Source organism: Hemibagrus wyckioides, linkage group LG23, assembly GCF_019097595.1.
Source record: "Hemibagrus wyckioides isolate EC202008001 linkage group LG23, SWU_Hwy_1.0, whole genome shotgun sequence".
NCBI classification, from domain to species: Eukaryota; Metazoa; Chordata; class Actinopteri; order Siluriformes; family Bagridae; genus Hemibagrus; species Hemibagrus wyckioides.
In genome coordinates this window covers 14,497,202-14,521,744 of record NC_080732.1, presented here as the reverse complement: position 1 = coordinate 14,521,744, position 24,543 = coordinate 14,497,202, and the positions used below count along the sequence as shown (strand labels likewise).

Sequence of the window (24,543 nt, the reverse complement as noted above, 5' to 3'; positions counted from 1 at the left end):
TTCATTTCATGGCTTTATACCGTATATTTTTAATCATGTGCCAGCTGTGCAATGCTCATCATTTCAGGCTCGGGCTCCTGAAGGATAGATGTGCTGTTTATTTGGAGATGCTTTCTCTCTCACCATGGTTGTCAAGAGTGTTTATCCCTGGGAGATTTGGCAACGACAAGCTATGACATGCTCAAAGTCATTCTTATGTTTGCTATGAACATGGACTGAAGCTCTCGACCTGTATCTCATTTCAATTCATTTGTATAGCGCTTTTAACAATGGACGTTGTCTCAAAGCAGCTTCACAGAAACAGTTAAGTCACTATTTATCCCTAACACTTATCCCCGCGCTGCTTTATGCATTCGGCTGCTAACTGCACCACTGCATGTGTATGCAGGTGTACTGGTATTCCTAATAAACTGGTGGATAAGTAGACCTTCGAATAGATTCAGCCCATTGAAATCGGTTCATTGGATTGCATAAAAAACACCTTGACTGTAAGAAGTCTCTGTTTTGCTGTTACAGTGACATTTTATTCAACACAGCGTTCACACTTTCTTTGCCATTTGGCTGCTTTATTTGAGTTCATAGCTTTCCTTCGGTGAAAGATTTCGCTTAAATGAATCCAGTTCAATTAAATGCTGTTATGTTCGAAACACATCTCATGTCAAAAGCATTTTACAGATGCCTACATTTTTTTTTTTTTTTTTTACTCTGCCCCCTCTTTATGTCTTTTTACGATCCAAGGCTACAGGAAACAGTTCACACAAGCTCATTTGCATAGTGTTTTCTTCTTGTTTGCTTGTTTGAAATGTCATTTCCGCAATTATTTTCCGTAAATCGCCCGCAGGACGTTCACTAAGCACACATCCGATTTATCAGTCTGCACGAGCGAATTTGCTCGGGATCGTAAATCAGGCACTTGAGTTGTGTCCTTGACTCAGTTTGTGTTATTTTTAGGAATTATTCTCAGTGATTAGGGGGACGCTATTAAACAAAATAAATTAAGCCCTCAATTTTTGGTCCTCAAGTTTGTACAGACAGCCATTTCTGTAGAAACCACATATTAATGCCTTGAATCTCTCAGTCGTGGTGTAGAATTAGCATATAATGACCTGTCGCTTCCCTTGGACTGTGTCGGTTCTGGTTGTGTTGCTTTTGAATGCGTCACTGGACAATACTGAAGCACATTTTTATGGACATTTGTGAAAACAGTCAATTAAGGCACGACTTTATCTAATTTTACATATTTGTCTCTCTTAGTCGGTTACTAATTTCACTTTAGAGCTTTACAGCTATTTTGTGAAACTAAAAGCTACAGATTCACATCTGAGGAACATAGCCTAAATAAGGAATATGAGTAACCTGCGTAACACAGACTGTCTAGACTGGAGAATTGCAACATACTGCTGCCCGACTGTCCCACTACCTCTTTACTACAAAGTGCTGCTCACGACATGCAAAGCTCTAAATGGTTTAAGACCAGTGTATCTTGTTTCAACACGTCACTTAGCTGAGACAGGCTCACAGAGAATCAGTCACATTTCAGATGGTGGAAGATATTTTCGCTCCTGCAAAAGTATTCCAGAGACCATTACAGCATAAAGGATGTTTTTTAGCATTTTTTTAAACAACTGTTGTGCTAATAATCATATATATTAGTGCTAATAGCAGGCCGTAACAGTATCTGAAATAAAATTGTGTTGGTCCCTGTTTTTTTCTGTGCACTGTGTATTGTGACACCTTTCTATCAGAACCAGCATTAACTTCTTCAGCAATTTGAGCAACAGTAGCCCCTCTTTTGGATCGGATCACACGGGCCTGTCTTCGCTCCCCACGTGCATCTATGAGCCTTGACCGCCCATGACCCTGTCACCGGTTCACCACTGTTCTTTCCATGGACCACGTTTGATAGATACTGACCACTGCAGACCGGGAACACCTCCACAAGAGCTACAGTTTTGGAGACGCACTGATCCAGTCGTGTAGCCATCACAATTTGGCCCTTCGTCAAACTCGCTCAAATCCTTACACATGCCCATTTTTCCTGCTTCTAACACATCAACTTTGAGGACAAAATGTTCACTTGCTGCCTAATATATCCCACCCACTAACAGGTGCCATGATGTGAATAACACTGATTATCTCCTCTTCACTTGTCATAATGTTATTATAGTAAATATGTCTTAAGATTTCAGGGTAATAGGTGCATACTGGCTTTAAAAAACCAACAAAAAAACATACTATGCTGCTTTATTAAGCCAATCTGGACAGCATAATTCTACATTTCTGCAGGATCTGATCAGCCCCCCAAATGCCTTCCCAATACACAAGAGGACATTTCTCCCCTCCCTCTGACCCCAAATCTCCAGCGTCCTGCCATGCTGAGACAGAGAGGACCACCCCACAGCCTGGAAAAAGCAACTGAAGAGTCAAAACATGTCTCCCTAGTACAAAATTTTTGCATACCAACTACCTCCTGGGACCCAAATCGGTGCGACACCCTCCGCCCCCTCTTCAGTGCAGGGAGCTGAGCACAGGAAGGGGGCGTGAGTCTAGCACATTACGGAAGGAGCTGGAAATAGTTGGGTGTATTTACAGATCTAATGCTAGCTTACTGTTTAAAGAGCTGTCCCTTAGGATCTCTACACAGATATTCACCTCCATTCATGAGGGAGAAGAGAACGCATTCAAAGCCAATTGTTAAAAAACGAAAAGAATAATATAAAAACCTGCCATTGTGTGGCATAACAGTGTTGGATGTCTGATGGTGCCAAGCCTGGGATCTTGTATGATTCATTTAGACTGTAATTAACTATAACTATAGCTCTCGGTATCAGCTCATGAAATGCTCCTCTAGTTCATATGAACTGAACTTTGCATGTTCAAACTCCAAAAACTTACAGAAGTTTGCAATACAGACTGCATCATTGTGGTAATGTCATTTACCTTTTAACAAAAATATCCCTCATACATTTAGTCATGACAGGCTGCAGTGCTTTCCGCTAATCAATGCAAGAAAATTACAAAGAGTGATGGATGAAATGTCCTGATGCATATGGACAGTTTAATACAACAAAGGTAAACTGATAAACTGCTGTGGAAGCTGGAGTGCAAAACAACATGAAACAACATCTAGTCACCAGTAAAAAACAAAAACTCTCTCTCCCCTGTCCAACACAGCATCACTAGCCAAACGTGGATGTCTGTGAGCTCATGTATGTGGAAGAGGGCAGACAACGCTTTTCTCATAGGGTGTTACCATGAGCTGTGACACCACATGAGCAGCAGTTTGAATTGTGCTGAGACCTGGTGATTGTGAAGGCCATAAGATGGGATTTTCATGCTCATCGTAACATCCAGTCACCTCTCAAGCCCTGTAAACAGAGGCAGGGTCATCCCGATGAGGAAAATGAATAAATGACCCCACTACATAGGACAGAATACACTAATCAGGCATAACATTATGATCACTGATGTATAACAATGCATAACTTTATGATCATCATGGCACCTGTTAGTGGGTGGGATATATTAGGCAGCAAGTGAACATTTTGTGCTCAAAGTTGATGTGTTAGAAGCTGGAAAAATGGACAAGCGTAAGGATTTGGGCGAGTTTGACGAAGGGCTAAATTGTGATGGCTAGACCACTGGATCAGAGCATCTCCAAAACTGCAGCTCTTGTGGGGTGTTCCCGGTCTGCAGTGGTCAGTATCTATCAAAAGTGGTCCAAGGAAGGAACAGTGGTGAACCGGCGACAGGGTCATGGGCGACCAAGGCTCACTGATGCACTTCAATCATTGAGACAATGCTGGCCCGTGTGATCCGATCCAACAGACGAGCTACTGTTGCTCAAATTGCTGAAGAAGTTAATGCTGGTTCTGATAGAAAGGTGTCAGAATACACAGTGCAGGACGGGTCAGGGCTGTTTTGGCAGCAAAAGGGGGACCAACAAAATATTACGCCGGTGGTCATAATGTTATGCCTGATTGGTGTATAATGACAGTGTAGATTGTCTGATCACTTGCATTAAATTCATGATTGCAATAAATATAATTGAGACATTCAATGCACTGAACAATTTTCTAAATTATGATAATAGTTTTCACTTCCGATTCTATGTAAATAATCTAGAGCTAATAATACATAAGGGGATGACTTTCAGCGCCACCTGGTGGACACAGGTGGGTCCTGTATGCCCCATAAACTGTTGAACAAAATGTTAAATATCTAATTAGTCCAGCTTTGTGATGCAGTGGCGTGTTTGACTTCTGCCCGCCCTTGAGAACTGAGCGAGAGTTTAACCTAGTGAAAGCAGAAGACTCTAGGCCATGTGCCAAAGCGGCAACACAACGAAAAGCTGTTAGCCAACACCAGACACACGCTGGTAATTAACACTGACCTTCCTCTCCTCTCACCTTCACCCATGCTTCTCTGTCTTGTGTCGAATGTATGCCTCGTCTTCTGCCTCGCTATCTCTGTCGCACACATATGCATGCACGCCTATCTCGCGTACGCACGCATCCCCTTCCCCTCTCTCCGCATGCCTCTTTCTCTCTCATACCGTCACGCATGTCTCCTTCTTACTCTCTCTCTCTCTGCCTCTCTCTACACCGGAAGGCTAAATTTAGCACGAGCCAGGAAGTGTGAGGTTGTGCCGCAGGAAGAGGTGCGCTTGATTTGCTAACCGGATCACAGAGGAAAAAAAAAAACAAAAAACAAAAAAGCTCCTGAAGGAGAATTATATAAAGCATGAGGAGTTAAGTCAGTTACATCAGTGCTGGATTATAGGGCTATAGAAACGCCAAACACCAACTTTCCGAATCGGAAACGTGATCCCAGGGATCGGTTCATTTCCCGTCAAATCTATGTCTCTGTGGCTAGATGAGCGCGTGATAGCGATATTACGATCAACTGCAACACAATACACTTTACTGAAATATTGCTGGTATCATCAGTACAAATCAACTACATCTTCATTACTCACTGAAACCAATCCATCGTCTCATTTTACTTCCTTGAGTGTATTAATATAGAAATATATTCGAGACTAAAAAACACGGCAGAGAAGAAAACTTTCCGCAAGAACTGCAGCGCATGTCAGTGAGACCACAATGTAATAATAAGCAGCACCTTTTAACAACCAAAAAGACTGCAATCCCACCCTTCCTTTTCCTTTCACTAAACTGACCTTTTTACTGGACAAACGTCCTTCATGTTAAAACTGACACAACACTTTCAGCTTACAAGCTGGCTCCTGTTTGGCCATAATGTAATGTTAAACTAAACCATAGACTGGACCACCATTAAATAATGCTGTATAGTGCTCCAAGCATCTGTATCTCTATTCACATAAAAACACGAAGTGGGCGTGGCCTAAACGGAAGTGTTTTCTTTCTTTCTTTATTAAATATGAACCCTAAGAGAGGTAGAAATACCAGCAGCGTCAGTCAGCAAGCATGGTGTGTAAACACTGGCTCCGACAGATCCTCAACCCTGGCAACCACACTCCAGTTCATAATCAGAACCAACCAGATGTTTTCTGATTGGATCTCACAGGTAAAAACATCACAAACAAAGTTCAGTTCCTCGTGCAAACCTTTGGTGTGTTTTGCAGGACCTCAGTCCATGATATACACCTCTAGTTTCATTCAGATGCCAGTTGAACCTTTCAGTCAAGCTTTCCTAAAACAAACCAGGAAGCGTGTCTCTCCTATATATATCTGTAATTGTGACTCTTTAGAATACTTGACCTCTTAATTCTGAATTTGCGTATCTGTAATCGCTATTCACGAAATCTACCATAACAGAAACACAGCTGCTATGCTGTTCTGGTCTCCATACATGGTCAGAGGTCGGTGTGTGCTTGAGTAAGGTTACTGATTAATTTCAGCAGAAATCTGCTGATATGTTTTGTCGCTTTTGTCAACAAGTGTGTCCCAGAAGGACACTGAAGCATGCAAACGGTCTACTCTTGCCATGTGAAGTGACGATAGGCAGCTCCTCTTCTTCTGCCATTTCATTTCTGGTTGAATGAAGTGTTAGGCACAGACCGAATATTACGGCACCACTCTTACAAACTAAACCCTGTGGCAGCAGTTCGCTGCAGTGCTTCAATTACATATGAGCGCACTGATAATAAACACTCCAAAGTAACATATAAGTGCCGGGACTGGGCAAGTCGACAGTAATACCTTTTTAATTAAAAGATCTTTAAAGGGCTGAAGGAAACGAGATGTAGATCAGGTGCAGTAAAACATAGAAATGTTCTTTAGTCACGGCTGCTGCCACTGAGAACAGGTCTGTTCTCTATTCGCTTAAATAAATAAGTTGTGTAAATGTAGACAGAATAAGGAATGAGTCTAAAAAGGAGGCACACAGACTGACAAGAGTGAAAAGTACAGAAGACACACTATATACGACATTTCACGCAGTGTTTAAAACAAAAAGCATTACATACTGTGCTGAAATCAAGTCTACGCTCTGTAACAAAACTGTAATAAAACTCTTGACAGATTTATTTATATGGCTTTCAAATGAATTTTCTTCCAGCTCAGGAAATAAGACTGGAGAAACGTACGTAGGTTTGTGGGAAAAGCAAATCAGCAGCTAGACGCACAATGTGTTATCTGCAAAACCGAGGACCACTCACACTTAGTAACCTTGGCAGAGCAAGAGAAAGCTATTTTGCACACGTAGCATTCTGTAGCACGAAATTCATCGGGTGGAAACAAAGCACAATGCTAACTCATCGCATTGATGGAGCATGCAAGTGCTTCACGCTGTCTGCTCAGGTTTCCCCTCGACTGAGGCATGTGCATTCACCGCGATTGAATTAAACAATAATCAGAGGCTAAAATGGAGATGCGAAGGCGCCTCAGTGGAAAAGCACAGCTGAAACAAAATCGCACATATGAATAAGCCTTATGTTAGATGGGAGTATTTGGGCTTGACTGTGTGCAAAAGATTGATACACAATGTGTTTATCTCCTCTTGAACCGGGTTGGAATAATAAGCCCCTGAAGACTGTTTTAAAAGAAGATGGGGGTATCTTGTACGTCACCTTCTCTAGTTCGGCCTCGGAGGAGGTGGGAGACAGGGGGCTGATGGGGCTGAGGGATGGGGAGCTGCCCGCACTTGACACATACTCAGGATCGGGAACATACAGAACCTGCAAAAGAACACAACACAACTTTACACTATACACACATGGCAGGTTTTATGAACACAGAGGCAAGATTATGCAGATACTATATATATTTTGATGTGATCAGAGTAGGGATGCACAGATAGAGATACTAGTACTGGTCTGATACTGTGTTCATTTAACGTGATACTATATGTTCCAGCAAAGGCTAGAGACAAGTAAGTGAGTAACATGTGAGTAACAGATCCTCTCCAGGACTGTTGTTTTGGACATGTGGAATTTTAACGCACGCAGCTATCTTCTCTTGCAGCACTAATTGCCCCAAGGTTACATAATGCATTTATGTTAAACAACAAGCCTAGCAGCCTACATGCCTAAACGCACAAGTATAAGCTTTTCCATGGCTACTATTTAACTTGCTAACAGCGCTAAGTACACCGACCAGGCATAACATTATGAGTGAATAACACTGATTATCTCCTCGTCATGGCACCTGTTAGTGGGTGGGATATATTAGGCAGCAAGTGAACATTTTGTCCTCAAAGTTGATGTGTTAGAAGCAGGAAAAATGGACAAGCGTAAGGATTTGAGCGAGTTTGACGAAGGGCCAGATTGTGATGGCTAGATGACTGGATCAGAGCATCTCCAAAACTGCAGCTCTTGTGGGGCGTTCCCGGTGGTCAGTATCTATCAAAAGTGGTCCAAGGAAGGAACAGTGGTGAACCGGCGACAGGGTCATGGGCAGCCAAGGATCACTGGTGTCCAAATTCACAGTCCATGATCCAATACAGTATTAGGCAGGTGGTCATGTTATGCCTGATCAGTGTAAAATGTGATGTCTGTTTAATTAATACAACGAATGCTAGTCATTTCGGTAAAGTATTACAAATGAGAACCAAAAAAAAGCTATAGAAGAAAAGGGCAAGGTGAATGCAATACTCTTGATTCTTAAATTGCGATCTGTAAATATATCTGAATTACAAGATTAACTAATTAGCGCGTGTAAAGGCTGTCGATAAGAACCTAGTCCGGATATATTCAGCGTAAAGATCTACGAGGATTTCACCGAGAAATGTAGGGAGAAAAAATTGATTTCTAACAAATGTGATCTTCAATAGTTGCAAGCTGTAACAGTTACATATGGAAAAATGACATGACGTTTATGATATTTTTACTTGCATTTCTGCATAGCCTCACTGTTTGCACTCTATGCTCGAGCACGAGTAATGTCCTTGCTGCAAAGAGCAGATGGCTGAATCATGGACAAATGTGGATAATACGACTGCCTAGAAACAGGCCGAGGCTTGTCAGAGATCTCGGTGAGAAAACGAGTGTAGGGAAGTAGGACGAGAATAAGAGTGATGGTGTAAGCAGAGGAAAAATGGAGTGCTGTAGGGTGAGATGTAGATGGCGGAGATGTAAGGAAAAGGAGCACACCTGTCCGGGGACGACGGCTCTGGAGAACAGCTTGTTGAGCTGAACCAGCTCGTTGGGGGTGGTGTCAAACTTCAGCGCTATGCTGTTCAGGGTGTCCCGAGATTCCACCTGGATCAGACGCAACACAAACAAAAAATAAGCGTGAATAAACAAACAAACACAACTAGAAGAAGATGAAGCAAAGATAAAGGAAACATTGATCAGATTTGTTAAATGGCTCAAGTGGTTAAGTCGTTGACTGGAAGATCGGGGGTTCAAGCCCCAGCACTGCCAAATTGGTCCCTTGAGCAAGGCCCTTAACCCTCTCTGCTCCAGGGGCGCTGTATCATGGCTGACCCTGTGCTCTGACCCCAACCTCCAAGGATGGGATTTGCGAAGAAAGAATTTCACTGTGCTGTAATGTATATGTGACAGATAAAGGCTATTCCTATTTCTAAATCTCCTCAGATGAAGGTAAACTTGTTGAAGGTACCAGCACAAGTCGAAGGTTCAAAACAATGAGACTAGACAGAAATAGTAGCTAATAAATATAGCTAGTAAAAGTAGGTTAGGTGACTAAACATTTTATTAAGATCTTTAAGATCAGACATATGATAAATAGCTTTTCCTCTTTAGTAACTAATGAAACCTGTGACGCCTCATCGCTAGCCATTTGTCTATTTTTACGCAGCTTTATTTTGCATAACGGTGTTCAGAACAGAGCGAGACACTGAACACACCATGTAATAAAATGCATTTTAATGGTACACACACACACTGCACATGGCGCTAATGTCTCTCCGCACCTTTACCCGCCACTTAATGGCACTATGTTTAGCTTAGTAACGATGCAATTAGGGAGATGCTATAGCGTATTGGGCTATAAATATGACTGCTCTAACCGTTTTGTGTATGATTTAAGATTCTCTTTTAACTTGAAACAAAGCAGCCCCTACTGACCAGCACAAAGTATTGTATTAGCATGGACCATCACATTACTACACCTCTACCTGTATCAAAGCCAACATTTGGATATCTTGACAACCCTAGACAGCGATGAACAATCATTAACCATGACAAAACGTTTGTCTTTCACACAACACCTCCTAATGACCAATATCTCAGGAGGGTCTAACCTGAGACAGTGAGGAAATCAGAGCATCGAGACGGCTCATAAAAATAAAATGAGAGCCAGCTATCGCCGTTATATAAAAAATTGGAATTGGGGGGTTCATCATTCATTCATTTTGAACTGGAGAGAAAATGAGGAACTACAGGTACCCCCTTGATGAGTTACCATAAATTCACAACTTACTGAACCAGTTTAGAGAAGTCTATTCATAAAAATCTGATCAAAGTACAATCTGAAAATACTTTAAAAGCAAATAGGCGCTAAATCATAAAAACAAGTTAATATTTAGCCATTTAATATAAAAAAAAAAATACAGAACTGTTATGTGCCACAAACAAGAAAACAAACGTCTAGTAGTAGCAGTGATTAACCTTGAAAAGGGAAGTGGAATGACCCGAGACAGAGGCTTGAGTTAGAGGTAGCACTTGAATTGCGCACTGACTTGTGATGGAAATAAGATGCCACATTGTGCAAAAAGCATAAGAATCTACACTATATTGTCAAAAGTTTTGGGACACCCCTCCAAATCATTGAATTCAGGTGTTGTTTTTCAGGGGTTGGGTTCGGCCACTTAGTTCCAGTGAAAGGAACTCTTAATGCTTCAGCATACCGAGACATTTTGTTGTGAGAACAGTTTGGGGATGACCCCTTCTTTGACTCCGCTCTTATTCATCCTGAAGGTGTTCTATGGGGTTGAGGTCAGAACTCTGTGCAGGCCAGTCAAGTTCCTCCACACCTCGCTCATCCATGTCTTCATGGACCTTGCTTTGTGCACTGGTGTGCAGTCATGTTGGAACAGGAAGGGGTCATCCCCAAACTGTTCCCAGAAGGTTGGAAGCATGAAATTGTCCAAAATGTCTTGGTATGCTGAAGCATTAAGAGTTCCTTTCACTGGAACTAAGGAGCCGAGCCCAACCCCTGAAAAACAGCACCTGTATTCAGTGATTTGGAGGGGTGTCCCAAAACTTTTGGCAATATAAGTGTACATCCATAACATAACTATACAGATAATGGTTCTGTTTATTCTGTGTATAATTAGGGTAACGAATGACTAGGATGCTAACATTACCACAATCACTGAAATGTTATTCCAAATCATTCACTCCCTCGGCTCGTTCAGGATGTCTGTGACTTCATCAAAACATCGTAACGTCCATGCTAGGTGTATAATTTTGTGTAAAATCTCTCAGCGTGATGGACTGAATTGAAATACAGTGCGGTTTAACTACAGCTAAAGCCTTGAGTGTTAACTGGAGGTCATGACTAAAGATTAGACACTTGATATGGACTTGAATGAAGTGACTTCTCTGAAAAACGGCTCAGGACAATGTTTATGAGAATTTCCAGCGCTCTTCTAAGGAACAGAAACAGGCAGCAATTAAATACTGCAATTCTCCATCTGTTCTTCACCTGTCCGTATCATTAATGTGCAGCTTCTTAAGAGACACGTGTCTGTTCTGTGTTTTTATTCATTTTAAGATGTACTATTTTTATCGTGCAAGGTGGAACGAAGGGAAATCGGCTGCTGCACACTGTATCCGATCTCTGACCTGGCTGAAAATGGAGCTCTCGGAATCGCCTCATATAAACCAGTTTTCCTTCATGTCATCAACCTAAGTGGATCGTGGGTAAGGAGTGTGCAGGGTAAGTCTAACACACAAATCTTTTGTTATCTATCCCGCTGTCTTTGGAAGTTCATGTCTAGATTAGTCAATGCATGAAGGAATGGTCTACGTGGACATCTTGCGTGCATTACAAATATAAATAAAGGATTTCACTGGAATTCCCCTTTAAGGGTAAGACTGCTGGGTTCCCAGTGGAGCTAATCAATAACCAACACAGTCCATTTATCACCAGTCATATTGGCAGTAAAAGCTGCACCACCAGTCACTCTTCTACAGTTGTTTGCCTCTGACATGCTTATTGACCTGTTTTACTGTACTGCATTGCATCTTTACCAGCCCCCTCATCACACCGACATCACATCACATCACACTCACCCCTGACCGACTGAAGGGCACTCAGAGGAAACCAATCAGACGCCTATTTGGGGGGGGGAACACCTCCGGGCTTTTACTGGAAAGACAATGCGATCTATTTTGTTTAAATATAGCAAAGATCTGACCTTTAGCTCAAGGAAATGACAACAAATCAAGTTGCTGCGTCTTTTTCTAAAACGTCAACATAAAAAGAGCTGAGATGTTGAGGCCTGGTATTATGATATAACCCACTTCCTGCTTGCACTATGAAATAAACCTAGTACAACGATGCGAGTTTTGTGAAAAACAATGAGAGTGTATGTCCCGAGCACTTCAAATCTGCTAATGAAGCTACTATAACATGTAAACAAACTAGAAGACATTAAAAAAGTGGTGTTCTGTAGGCTATACAGTTTTCCTCCATTGGTTCTGCCACAAAACAGAGCCTGACATGATATTCCTGCTTGTCCTCTAATTTCCCTTTAGATTCAGATACGAGCCAATCATGTTCATCCATTAGGTCAAGTATAATTTAATATGTAATTAAGCACTTGGCACTAATTTAACCGTTAAGCTGTCCTTAAAAATGCTCTTAGTGTAAAAAAAAAAAAGAAAAAAAAAAAGGAGGAATTAATTTTAATTTGTCTCATTAAAGGATGATATGTTACATTAGTGCATATTTACATTTCAATCAATTTGGTATTTATGGTTTATTTAGAGGAATGTACTTTAATTTTCTTAATCTTACAATGCTCTGAAATCTTTATACTGTTTTTATTTACACAAACCAGGCACAACATTATGACCACCTGCCTAATATTGTGTTGGACCCCCTTTTTGCTGCCAAAACCCGTCATGCACTGTGTATTCGGACACCTTACTATCAGAACCAGCATTAACTTCTTCAGCAATCTGAGCAACAGCAGCTCATCTGTTGGATCGGATTGCACGGGCCAGCCTTCTCTCCCCACTTGGCCGCCCATAACCCTGTCGCTCTCCCCACTGTTCCTTCCTTGGACCAATTTTGATAGATACTGACCACTGCAGACTGGTCAAATCCTTACACTGCTTCTAACACATGGACAAAATGTTCACTTGCTGCCTACTATATCCCACCTAATAACCGGTGCCATGATGAGGAGATAATCCGTGTTATTCACTTCACCTGTCAGCGGTCATAATGTTATGCCTGATCGGTGTATTGTTACTGAAAAGTAATATTAATACTGAAATCTTAGTTGAGATTTTTGTGTTCATACAACAACTCTTTCTGCGTTAATGCAATAATGTTAAAAATTCCCATGCCTTCTTACTCCTTTAAACAAGATTATTGAAGTGTTTTGTCTTTCTTCTGTTTATGTCTGAGCGAGCCAAAAATTTCCTAGAGTTTTTTTTTTTTTTTTAAATAAAATAAATAAATAAATCAAATAAAACATAATTTGGCACCTCTTGCCAGATAGTAGTCAATATTCCTAACGCCTCCTCGCTGGCGGCTTTCTTTCATCCTCTCAGCCTGGCACCGAACATTGATTCCCTATGAGTGCCTTTTGCGAGTGCCTCCATCATGGCCTGTTTATTTTTAGCTTCTAGCCACTTTCCTCGCGAATAAACACCAAACCCACCTCGCAATCCCCTCAGCAGCCACTAACGTCTCTTTCTTGTTAAGATCGTGGAGTTATGAGATTTCCGTCGCTGGAATGGGAACGCCGTTGCTTTATGTCAGAAATAAACAATGGGGAAAAAGTCCACGCTTGTAACTCCATGGCTCATTGTGTACCAAATAATGCATAACTATAGGTGGAAATAAAACAGAATTCCATATCTTCTAATGTTCTTGAAGTTGAGAAGATGCCCGGCAGTTAGCATTCACAATGAATATGTCAGTAAAACAACAACAAACATAATAATAATAATAAAAAAAAGCATATTATGAAATCCCTGACCTCAATAAATGGAGCAGTGATCCAGTGGCAGTTCACTGATGTACAAGAAAATTGCTCATGTTTTTTAATGCTGGTATTAACTTAGGAAAAGACGGATAGATAGTGTGGTTGATAGGCGCTCTAGAAGAGAACTGGTACTGCTGATTATTAAGTCAAGGCAGGATACACCCTGCAGTGCCAACCCATCACAGGGCACACACACACACTCATTCACTCACGCAATCACACACTACGGGCAATTTAGAGACTCCAATCAGCCTAGAAGCATGTCTTTGGACTGTGGGAGGAAACCGGAGCACCCGGAGGAAACCCACCAAGCACAGGGAGAACATGCAAACTCCACACATACAGTGAGACTCGAACCCAGGATGCTGGAGGTGTGAGGCGAACATGCTTTGCGATATATTACTGTGCAAAAATGATTATGAAGCCAAAAATGTGACTTCGATCTCAAAAGCAGGGATCACAGTAATTTAAAATATTCTGATTGCTTATAAATAAGTCCAGTCCAATCGACTGGGGTGGAAACTTGTACAGAAACGACACAAATGATGCACCTTTTAATAGCGTGAAGCACATGGGCCTGTTGTTCTAGACCAAAAAAAGCTACTTAGAAGAATAAGAGTCATCTAGACGCAGACGCAGGTCGCAAAACTAACCCCAGTAAAAGGGTCAAGACAAATCTAGGCTTTTGTGCAGCTGTTTCCAGACAGTGGCTTTTAGCATCAGCTGATAACACTTGAAGACGAGTAAAGGAATTTTACCAGGGTGTGTGTGTGTTATTTTCAAACTATTACAACAATCTAAAAATGCTGAGCAAATTTACTGCGCTCACAAACTCGTCTTCTCGCCGTCAGTACGGGACTCCCACTCGGATGATATTTTGTTGTGACGGACTTGATTTAAAACAAGAAGCGTGATTAAGATCAAGCTGACCGGACTCGTGTGCTTCTTGTTGTCATGGTAACATCGGGACTATAGCTTTGTTCGACTTGCCTGGGAAACGGGAAGTCGGATCTTGGAACGACGTCGTTTTTGATCTCTGTGCGTTCGAGCTGAAAAGCGAGCCGGGGATGTCTCCATGTGGGTCTTGTGTTAGTAATAATCCGGGCAGCTAAGTGCGATGAGTGATCAATATTGAAATCATATCATATTTGAGTCTGGTGGGGGGAAAAATATCAAGTAGCAAATACTTAGATATTGCAAACTGAGCAAAACGTGATCAAGCACAGTTGGCTTGCGAATGGGTCATGATCGGATATTATTCACCAACCATGGGTTCCAAAGTGGTACAAAAACAGAAAAGCAAGCTTCTTAGTACGACTAAAACTTTTCATTAAGGAAACAGGAAAAGAAAGGTGATGAGACAATCTCAATCCTGCTGGAGAAAGACTGTCATTATAATGGAAATAATATTTGGATGGATGGTGCAATCAAGCAGAATGTAAAGTTAAAGGAGGAGCGCCCAGACGGCTGGCGATGTCTAGGCCTGGACTCGCAGTTTCAGCATGACAGTTGCCATAGTGACAGTGTCATTACTATAGCCTTGTGGAATGCGCTGCCTAACTGTGCCACTGATCGTTTACAGGCCTAATTTTAGCTCTGTGGTCATGTCGGGACGTGACATTCTGTCCTTCAGACAACACGGGGAGAAAGACAGAAAAAGAACAGTATAACTCTCCTGCCTCCTATCTGTTATCATTCATACAACAGCAAAAAAAAACAAAACAAAACAAGAGAGCCTGTGCTAGAGACAAGACTTCTCTACTGTCTTTTGCTTGTGTATGTTGAGGCTCCAGAAGAAGAGGGCAACCAAAACAGAACTGCTGACAGATGACGACCTTGAACTTGGCTTGCAGACACAGCTTGGTGTCATTTTTATCTCATAGCTGTTTCTACTGTTTATTATTACTATAAATCCTGGATTAATTAACAGACAACCAAGCCACCAAGAAGCTTTCAATCTGTAACCGTGCTACAAACACCTCCGGAGATGCTCCAGGGACACCAATGACATTTTCGCTGTGCCCTGACTTGCAGATGGGTAGAAGACCGACAGCTTGATGCCTTCTGCACAAGGTCAGGCTAAAATGTCCTTTTTTTCTCTCGATGTTTTATTGAAAAGGCAGCGAGCACTTCGGCAGCGTAATGTGTAAGGTGACGCCTCTTAGTATTCGTTATTGCAGAAGGCTGGCTGTGTTAATGGTTGGTCTAAAAAGTGCTCAGTGGCTCTCGACAAGGCATCTGAGACCTGACTCTATTCTCCTGAGACACATTCGGCTTGAGTAGCCATCCTGCGTTTACTGAAGCATCAGCATGCCAGCGCGCAATCAGCGGTGCTCTGGAGAATCTGCAATGAACTAGCCAATATGGCTGAATGTATAGCTGAGTTGTCTAAGACACAAGGGTTTAAAACAATAATAAAATAAATTTGGACTGCAGCTTTGTTGCTGCTTAAAGCTTGGTTTTCTTTTTTTTTTTTTTATAAAAAATCTGCAGTCTATTAATAGTGAGAGATCAGGATGTACAGAGCACTGAAATCAGTCTCTGTGATTTATGTATAAGCATAGAGAATAATATACCCTAATGATTTTTCAGAGAAATTAACAAGGAAGACATGAAGTGATTTCCCTCCATTTCCTTCAGTCCAAACACCATTTAAAAAGACTGAACCAAAACATAGACCTGGTTGCTTTCTCGGTGGCTAAGCAGACGGATTGCAGTGGTCAACGTTTTCTCCCCTCCTCTCGCCATTTTCTTCTCGACAAACATTGTTTCGCGATAAAGACTCAAGGCATGCCTCTGGAGATTAAAAACTTATCAACAACGGTGGTTATAAAGAGATAAGGCCTGGCCTAGAATTGCTCGATCCGAAGGAGACGTTCGGGAAACTAGCAAATGTCAACGCTCAGGCCACTTTAAAATCTCTGCAATGGCTCTGGGCAGACCAACACGAATAGCGCCATCAGCATGTCTTGTCGTCTTCAGCCCTCATTTCCTATATCCAAGTCCCAATTAGTGGCAGCTGAAGCACGGGGGAACTGGTAGAGACATGAGACAGGGAGAAACTCACCCTGCTGTATGCATGTAAACAGAAATGAGGCTGATGAAGCGTCTCCCCCTGCCCCTTTCCTCCTCAACCTGTGACAAATCCCTCCTTTGAACACTGCTGTGGAAAACAATCGGTCCTGTCACTCATTCTTAGGCGACAAAGACGGATGTGAAGGAAGAGAAGGTGGGGGGAACGGAGGGTTTGGAGGGCTGGAGTGATGCCCGAGGCTGCTGGGCATCACAGGAAAGGCTCTGGAGGACCAGGATGGCAGGCTACAGTTATAACCCATGACAACCCCACAGCGTGGCACAGATGGCCGACTCGGGTTCTGCTTGGTGCCAGTTATCAACAGGGTCAGGTGCCAATCCATTGGGCTCGGTTACAACACACCGGTGGACAGCACTGGTCATCAGCGGCAGGGGTACTGGCTGGTTGCCTCTGCCTCTGTCAAGGCTTGAGGAAGAAGGCAGAGTCTGCAGCTGGAAATTTGAGGGTCATTTCAAGAACATGTGAGGCAGAGTAAGCCTGAATGATTGCTCTCTTCCCGCTTCTTGTCTCTATCTGGCTCGGTCCCTCTCCGTGCTTCTCTTTTTTTCCCCCCTCATCATCTGTCCCCTTTCTCTTCATCACCCCTCCTTCCTGTCTCCCTTTCACCCCCCCCACCCCCTTGTTGTGTATACATGTCTCACGCTCTTCCACGTCACACAGACGCCAAATCAAGCAAACATGCTAATGTGCATGGAAGGTCATTTCTGAACACTGCTGGCATGCATGGTAACGATAAGCAGGAACAAGTGCCTTTTCACAATAATGCATACGCAAATTAAAAAAATAAACAGCTATACAAATATGCATCCCAAATGCACACACACACACACACACACGCGCGCGCGCGCGCACATGCACACAGCTGTTTTTCTTCCCATATCCCATGTTGTTTACATCCAACTCCATCTTCCTGCACACACTGAACTGACATGGGACATCTGACGTTACTGACTTTCCGATCGGTATGCGTCCGAAGAGAAATGCAGCATGGACACAGACACACACACACACAGACACACACGTGGCAGTGACTTTGCTGTAAACACTTTATATTAAATATATACAAATGCCAATAGCAACATCAGGATGCAAAGCAAATCGAGGCAGGACGCTGAACCAGACACAACACATGCACATACCCACAGACAACACAGCAAAATGGAAAAAGGATTTCACTTACGGAATACTCGATGGTCCCCTTGGGTCGCTGGAAGGACATACGGCGTCCATCCTTCTTGTCAGGTGTCTTCTTCTGGCCGGTATCTGAAAGCAAGCGAGGCAAGGTGCGCATTATGTTCATTCTCCTCTCACAGCTTGTCACAAGCTGTCGCTTTTCCGAGCCTCACGGCTAGACAGCTCATTCGTCAGTGGCGTTCGAGCAGTTCCTGCCAGCCAGCTAGTGCTGCGAGCCGATTTTCTCTCGACGCTTTTTCTCTCCACTCTCGCACTTACTCCCTCCCTTCTGCTCCCCCTCCCTCTCTCTCTCTCTCTCTCTCCTTCCCTCACTCTCTTTCTCTCTCACAGCACGGTACAATGACGGCAAGGGAAGGCGTCTTCACCTTGCTCTGCTTCGAGCTTTTTCGGTTTCATGCATTTAATGACTTCTTGTAAGGGTGGCCGCGAATTTGTGCATGTGTGTGTGTGTGTGTGTGTGTACACGTGTGCGTGGTTTGGCTGCAAAGTATGCATATTCTGCCTAACTGGGAACATTATCTGCCGGTGGGTCTACAAGGGAGAACCAAGCGTCTGGAAGATGTGTGTGTGTGTAGGTTCATCAGAAGCATCTGGGATGTTCAGTTAGCCTGCATGAGCCGTCTGCCTCTAACAGGTTCCTCACTTGAGTTTCTGTGACAAAAGAGAGCCTCAGCTGAGGCACCATGAGTCATACACCAGCCCTGCTATTTCTGGGGTTCTGGCGCATCAAGGAGACAGCAAAACCAGGGAGTCTGCTCTGCATTGATCACTGATGTGAGAGCAAAGATGAGCGGATACAGCTTTTTTTAGGCGGTGGTTTAAAAAAAGGCGGACGATTTTTAAGAACATTGTGTGGCAAAGGCAGGACTGTTACTAAAAAGATATTTTTAAAAAGTGGTTCGGAAATAAGCTGTGCGAGAGAGCTCAAATATTTTGACATTTTATGTATATAAAATTCTGAGAGCTAAGATTCAATGTTAAAATCACAAGCAAAGATATGCCATTCTGAAGAATCAACACAATCCAAACACTACAATATACAAAGACAGGCTTTTAGATTAATATGTAGGTTTAATAATAGTTAGTGAAATAAAGTTGGTCTTTTTTGATGAGAGACATAACAGCTTTGGTAAGTGTCGTGTTCATGCATGTTTCTAAATGAGTATTTAACAAAGCCAGAGGAAATTTTACTTAACTAGCCATCCAACATGGTATTACAACTTAACTAGAGAACATCTGACTTAACTAGCCATCCAACAAAGTATCATAACTCAACTAGAGAACATTTTACTTAACTAGCCATCCAACAAGGTATCATAACTTAACTAAAGAACATTTTACTTAACTACCCATCCAACAAGGTATCATAACTCAACTAGAGAACATTTTACTTAACTACCCATCCAACAAGGTATTACAACTTAACTAGAGCACCTTTTACTTTACTAGCTATCCAACACGTATTATAACTTAACTAGAGGACATTTTACTTAACTAGCAATCCAACATGGTATTACAACTCAACTAGAGAACATCTGACTTAACCAGCCATCCAACAAGGTAACATAACTCAACTAGAGAACATTTTACTTAACTAGCCATCCAACAAGGTATCATAACTTAACTAGAAGACATTTTACTTAACTAGCTATCCAACAAGGTATCATAACTCAACTAGAGAACATCTGACTTAACTAGCCATCCAACAAGGTATCACAACTCAACTAGAGAACATCTGACTTAACTAGCCATCCAACAAGGTATCATAACTCAACTAGAGAACATCTGACTTAACCAGCCATCCAACAAGGTATCATAACTCAACTAGAGAACATCTGACTTAACTAGCCATCCAACAAGGTATCATAACTCAACTAGAGAACATCTGACTTAACCAGCCATCCAACAAGGTATCACAACTCAACTAGAGAACATCTGACTTAACCAGCCATCCAACAAGGTATCATAACTCAACTAGAGAACATCTGACTTAACCAGCCATCCAACAAGGTATCATAACTCAACTAGAGAACATCTGACTTAACTAGCCATCCAACAAGGTATCATAACTCAACTAGAGAACATCTGACTTAACCAGCCATCCAACAAGGTATTACAACTTAACTAGAGCACCTTTTACTTTACTAGCTATCCAACACGTATTATAACTAAACTAGAGGATATTTTATTTAACTACCCATCCAACAAGGTAAAATACAGGGCAGAGTGCAGGCAGAAGGCAGAAGGCACTGGCAGTTTCCAACTAGAATAAATCTACTTTTTAACAATATAGTACACAGTTACAGAAGTGAAACGATTTATAATCACACTATCCTGCATCACCCAGATGAGGATAGGTTCATATTTAAGGCTGATTCCTGTCAGATTCCTCCTTCTCAGGGAGTTTTTCCTTGCCACTGTCACCTCTGGCTTGCTCATTAGGGATAAATATAAATCTAAACTTGATGATTTATATCCTGAATGCATGCGTTTCTGTAAAGCTGCTTTATGTCGAGTGTTATAAGTGCTATACAAGTCAAACTGAATTGATTTGAATGAAATGGTTAAATGGTGAATAAAAGCGCTTTTTTTTTAGTGACATTGTGCTTTTTGTAATTCTTCTAAATCTCTCTGGCAGATAAATACTACTTTCAGTAGAACATTTCCTATCGCATTTCTTGCTGCACATTTTTCCACTCTGAGTGGCAGGTCACTGCATCGAAAATTAACATTGGCACTAAGCAGTATTCCTAAAGAGCAATGATACCAATGCTACTAAATTATGCATCTTGTCCTTCAGTGTGTTGAGGATGTTTGAATGTTAGCTAAAACTCAGAGAAAGTAACCCACACAAACAGAGCAACACCACCCATTACGCATTAATCATGAATTCTCTAGCCAAAAGGTTTCACAGCAAGGTAACGACAACCACCGTATATGCAACGAATTGGCGGACTGTCATCAATTGTTCACTAGCTTCCCATCAATTTACAGAACAAACAAATGTTCAGCTACGAAACACGCATCAGAACAAATCCATCATGACCATCCAATTGCGGATCCTCTCACGCCTACTTAGTTGTGATGCTTTTCTGTTCTCTGTAGTTAGAAAGATAAGCTTTCTTTGCTCGGGATGAACCAGCCTTCTCCTCTGAGCTCTCTTTAATGAACAAACCGTTTCTGCCAGCAGTACTGCTGCTCACTGGGTTTGTGTTTTTTCGCACCACACTGTGCAAACTCTAGAGAGCATTATGCATACAAATCAGCAGATCCTGAAATAGTCTGGCACCGACAACCATGCCAAAGTCTCTAAAAGTCACATTTGTCCATAATTCTGACGTTTGATGTAAATATTAACTGAAGGTCTTGCTCTGTGTTTTTATCCACGGCGCTGATTGCCATGTGACCGGCGGACAGGACTATATAAATATGAGCAGGATGAGTGAGAGTCGAAGCTGATGTGGAGTTTTGAACCTACATTGCAGCTTGGACATGAGACGTGTTTGATTAAAATGTGAACATTTGGGTTACGTGCTATGAAATGGGTCTCTTCAGGCAGCAAAACAAAGATTGTAATGTGTGTCGCTGGCACAGGGACACAAGCTGCACCAACTCCCTGAAGAGTGAGTCAGTCACTCCGCAGCTCCTGAACATTCCTCCGTCAGCTGATTCTCTCTCAGAGGCTCTGCTGCTACCCTGACACACTTTTAATAGGCGTGCGTTTACTACTCATCTCACACCTTATCCAGCATGTGATACCTCAGGAACAAGACAGTACAATGCGTTTTAAACTTTAGCATGTGATCTTAGTGATAGATCCGCAGTCTAATGCGATCGTGAACAGGTTTCTGTGTGTTCAGTAGGTAAAAAAGTGTCTTGCGTAATTTGACTACATAATTTGCCTAGAGCGAGCCCAGAGGCTGTGTATTGTTCTCTTTTGCAGCAGCACTTTAACTCCAACCCGGCGTAACATTATGACCACCTGCCTAATATTGTGTTGGTCCCCCTTTTGCTGCCAGTTTTGGAGATGCTCTGATCCAGTGCTCTAGCCATCACAATTCGGCCCTTCGTCAAACCCGCTCAGATCCTTACGCTTGCCCATTTTTCCTGCTTCTAACACATCAACTTTGAGGACAAAATGTTCACTTGCCGCCTAATATATCCCACCCACTAACAGGTGCCATGATGAGGAGATCATCAGTGTTACTCTCCTCACCTGTCAGTGCTCATAATGTTATGCCTGATCGGTGTATATAGATGATATAGTTCTACATATCCACGACATGTGTTTTCAAATATTAAAATAATATCCTTAAAGACAAAGAAGTAATTGTAGCCAGCAGCAGCAGTAACACTGTGCTTCTCCAGTCACATGACTTCTGAAAGCCTTGTGTTTGCTCACACAAAGTAGCCTCTCATGGAAAGATTCTTCCTGGCCAGGGTTCAGGACTGACCTTCACCTTTAGTTAAAGGAGCACTGTTGGAGCAGGGCAAATTTTCCAAACTGAAGCTCACCTGTCAAACAGCTGGGACCTCAGTTCTTAAATATTCGGACAATCGGAAATGGACAAATCAATGACACTTTATTTAACTTATAGTTGACTAACAAACAGGTTTGCCAGGCTAGAAGTCAGCAGGGTTTCCCCCATATTCCAGCATGTAAAGTTTTCTCGTGTGACTAGTTAACCATAATGAACTGTAGAGTGGTGTGAGAGGGCTGAAGGGGCACTGAACTACATTACCCATCAGCTTTCTATCCCCTGCCTCTGTGTCTCATTGCTCCATGATAAGCACTGATATGCAAGTTCCCTTCTTTCAGCATCTGTCAAGCTTTTGTTGTTATCTGTGTGTCTATCTATCTATCTATCTATCTATCTATCTATCTATCTATCTATCTATCTATCTATCTATCTATCTATCTCTACACACAGTGAGAGTGTGATTGAGACGAACACTTTTCTGACTCGTAAGACAACCAGGCGATTTTACTTTGGCAACTTGGTTCACTGCCAGCTGCAATTGCCCAGCTGAAGTTATTTTTAGTTCACCCACTTATACGCAGCTGAGAATGGTGGTGGATGCACCATAATAAGCAGGTGGGTCATGGACACACACACACACGCATGCACACACACACACCAGCAGAGAAAGAGTGGAAGATGATCTGAGTCACAACACAGTATTTTGTGTCAAATCCAATAGCTTTCTATTGCATTCGTGTCATGCGCTGCACATTAGGGCTGCTGCACCATCGGTTTCCTGATCTGATCGAGGATTCAACAGCGCTGTGGTTTAAAGTAGGTTAATCTACATCAGGACTCCACAGTTCAATAATTACCCCGGTTTAAAAGGTAGGCTGAGAAATCTCACTGGACCGGAACAGGGAAAAACCCTGACCTACATTGCACCGTGTACGCTTTATGTTTCGTGTGCTCCACCTACACACAAGCCACACCGGTGCTCATTGTAACGTGTAGAAAGATTAATCATATGCATTAGAGATGTAATACGTGGAGCGAATCCGCAACATTCATAACCTACTTGAACCAGTGGCAACTCATAATTAAAATATATAAAGTGTGCGTGGGGCCGATTCCGATCGCAGCGACACACGTGTTATCCAATATGCAGTTCACAACCACATTAGAGCTCTTCAGGAGCTTTCAAGCGACCTCATTCCCATACTGATGTGAACTTTAGAAAAGGGTTGTGGCGGTCATTTTAGCCGACTTTGGAGATCCAGTTAAAATGGTGGCTCAGGCAGTGCTACGCAGCTCATCGTGTTTCTCTGGGTCGTTGACCAGTAGATCAGGGTTCGAGCCCCAGCACCGCCAGGCTGCCACCATTGGGTCCTTAAGCAGGAACCGCAACCCACCCTGCTCCAGAGGTGCTGCATCATGGCTGACCCTGCGCTCTGACCCCAACCCTCAATGATGGGATATGCGAAGAAGGAATTTCATTGCGCAGTAATGTATATGTGACAAAATACATAAAAATATTCTGAAATTTGAAGGAATCAGAACATGACCACATGACCAGAGGTTATCGCTACTTATTAAGTCTAAAGACGAAACAAACTGTGCAAGTTTAGAGATTTCATCTTACACGTCGTAGCTTGTTAACAGTGCAGCCTGGCTGAAAAGGTCTTTATTCATTAAACGTCTGAGAACTGAGGAATGATGGTTAGAAAATCATCCCTAGCAAGAGCTATAAGAACAAAAAATGTCTTTTATTATTATTATTATTATTATTATTATTCCTGTGACGATAGTTCATTTAAAATTCCCACTGACTTCTAATCAAGCCTAATGCTAATTTTATTGATAAGTAAATCGTTCCCGGTGTTATCTTGAATGCTCTGATCATTTCGAGAGCTTTGATTAATGTACCAAGAGAGAGCAAACGTAAGGGTCATGACCTTTAAGCCCTGCAGTGTCTGAGGAGGGGTAAACAGCTGTGTTTACTCACGACTACAAGTGTTCCTTGTCTGCTGCGTCTCCATAAATATCCTGAATGAGCTGAGTGCATCACAAAGCTGCTAACACTTCAGACAAGCATGCACATACTCGCACCTTTGTGGGGATCTGAAGGAGAAAATCCACTGAGAAATTACACTCTGAGGAGAGCGTCCATACAGACGA

At 42.3% G+C, this 24,543-nt stretch overlaps 1 protein-coding gene across 4 annotated transcripts in view; it reads right to left on the bottom strand.

The window, feature by feature from the left end:
* The window catches only part of oxr1a (oxidation resistance 1a), a 179,802-nt gene that overhangs the window by 23,620 nt on the left and 131,639 nt on the right, over positions 1 to 24,543 (bottom strand). For all 4 annotated transcript variants that reach the window (XM_058376861.1, XM_058376858.1, XM_058376860.1 and 1 more), the window contains 3 exons: positions 17,889 to 17,971; positions 8,576 to 8,683; positions 7,055 to 7,162 (listed from right to left, as the gene is read on the bottom strand). In XM_058376861.1, coding sequence (XP_058232844.1) covers positions 7,055 to 7,162; positions 8,576 to 8,683; positions 17,889 to 17,971 — 299 coding nt within the window. The remainder of the gene's footprint in view (positions 1 to 7,054; positions 7,163 to 8,575; positions 8,684 to 17,888; positions 17,972 to 24,543) is intronic.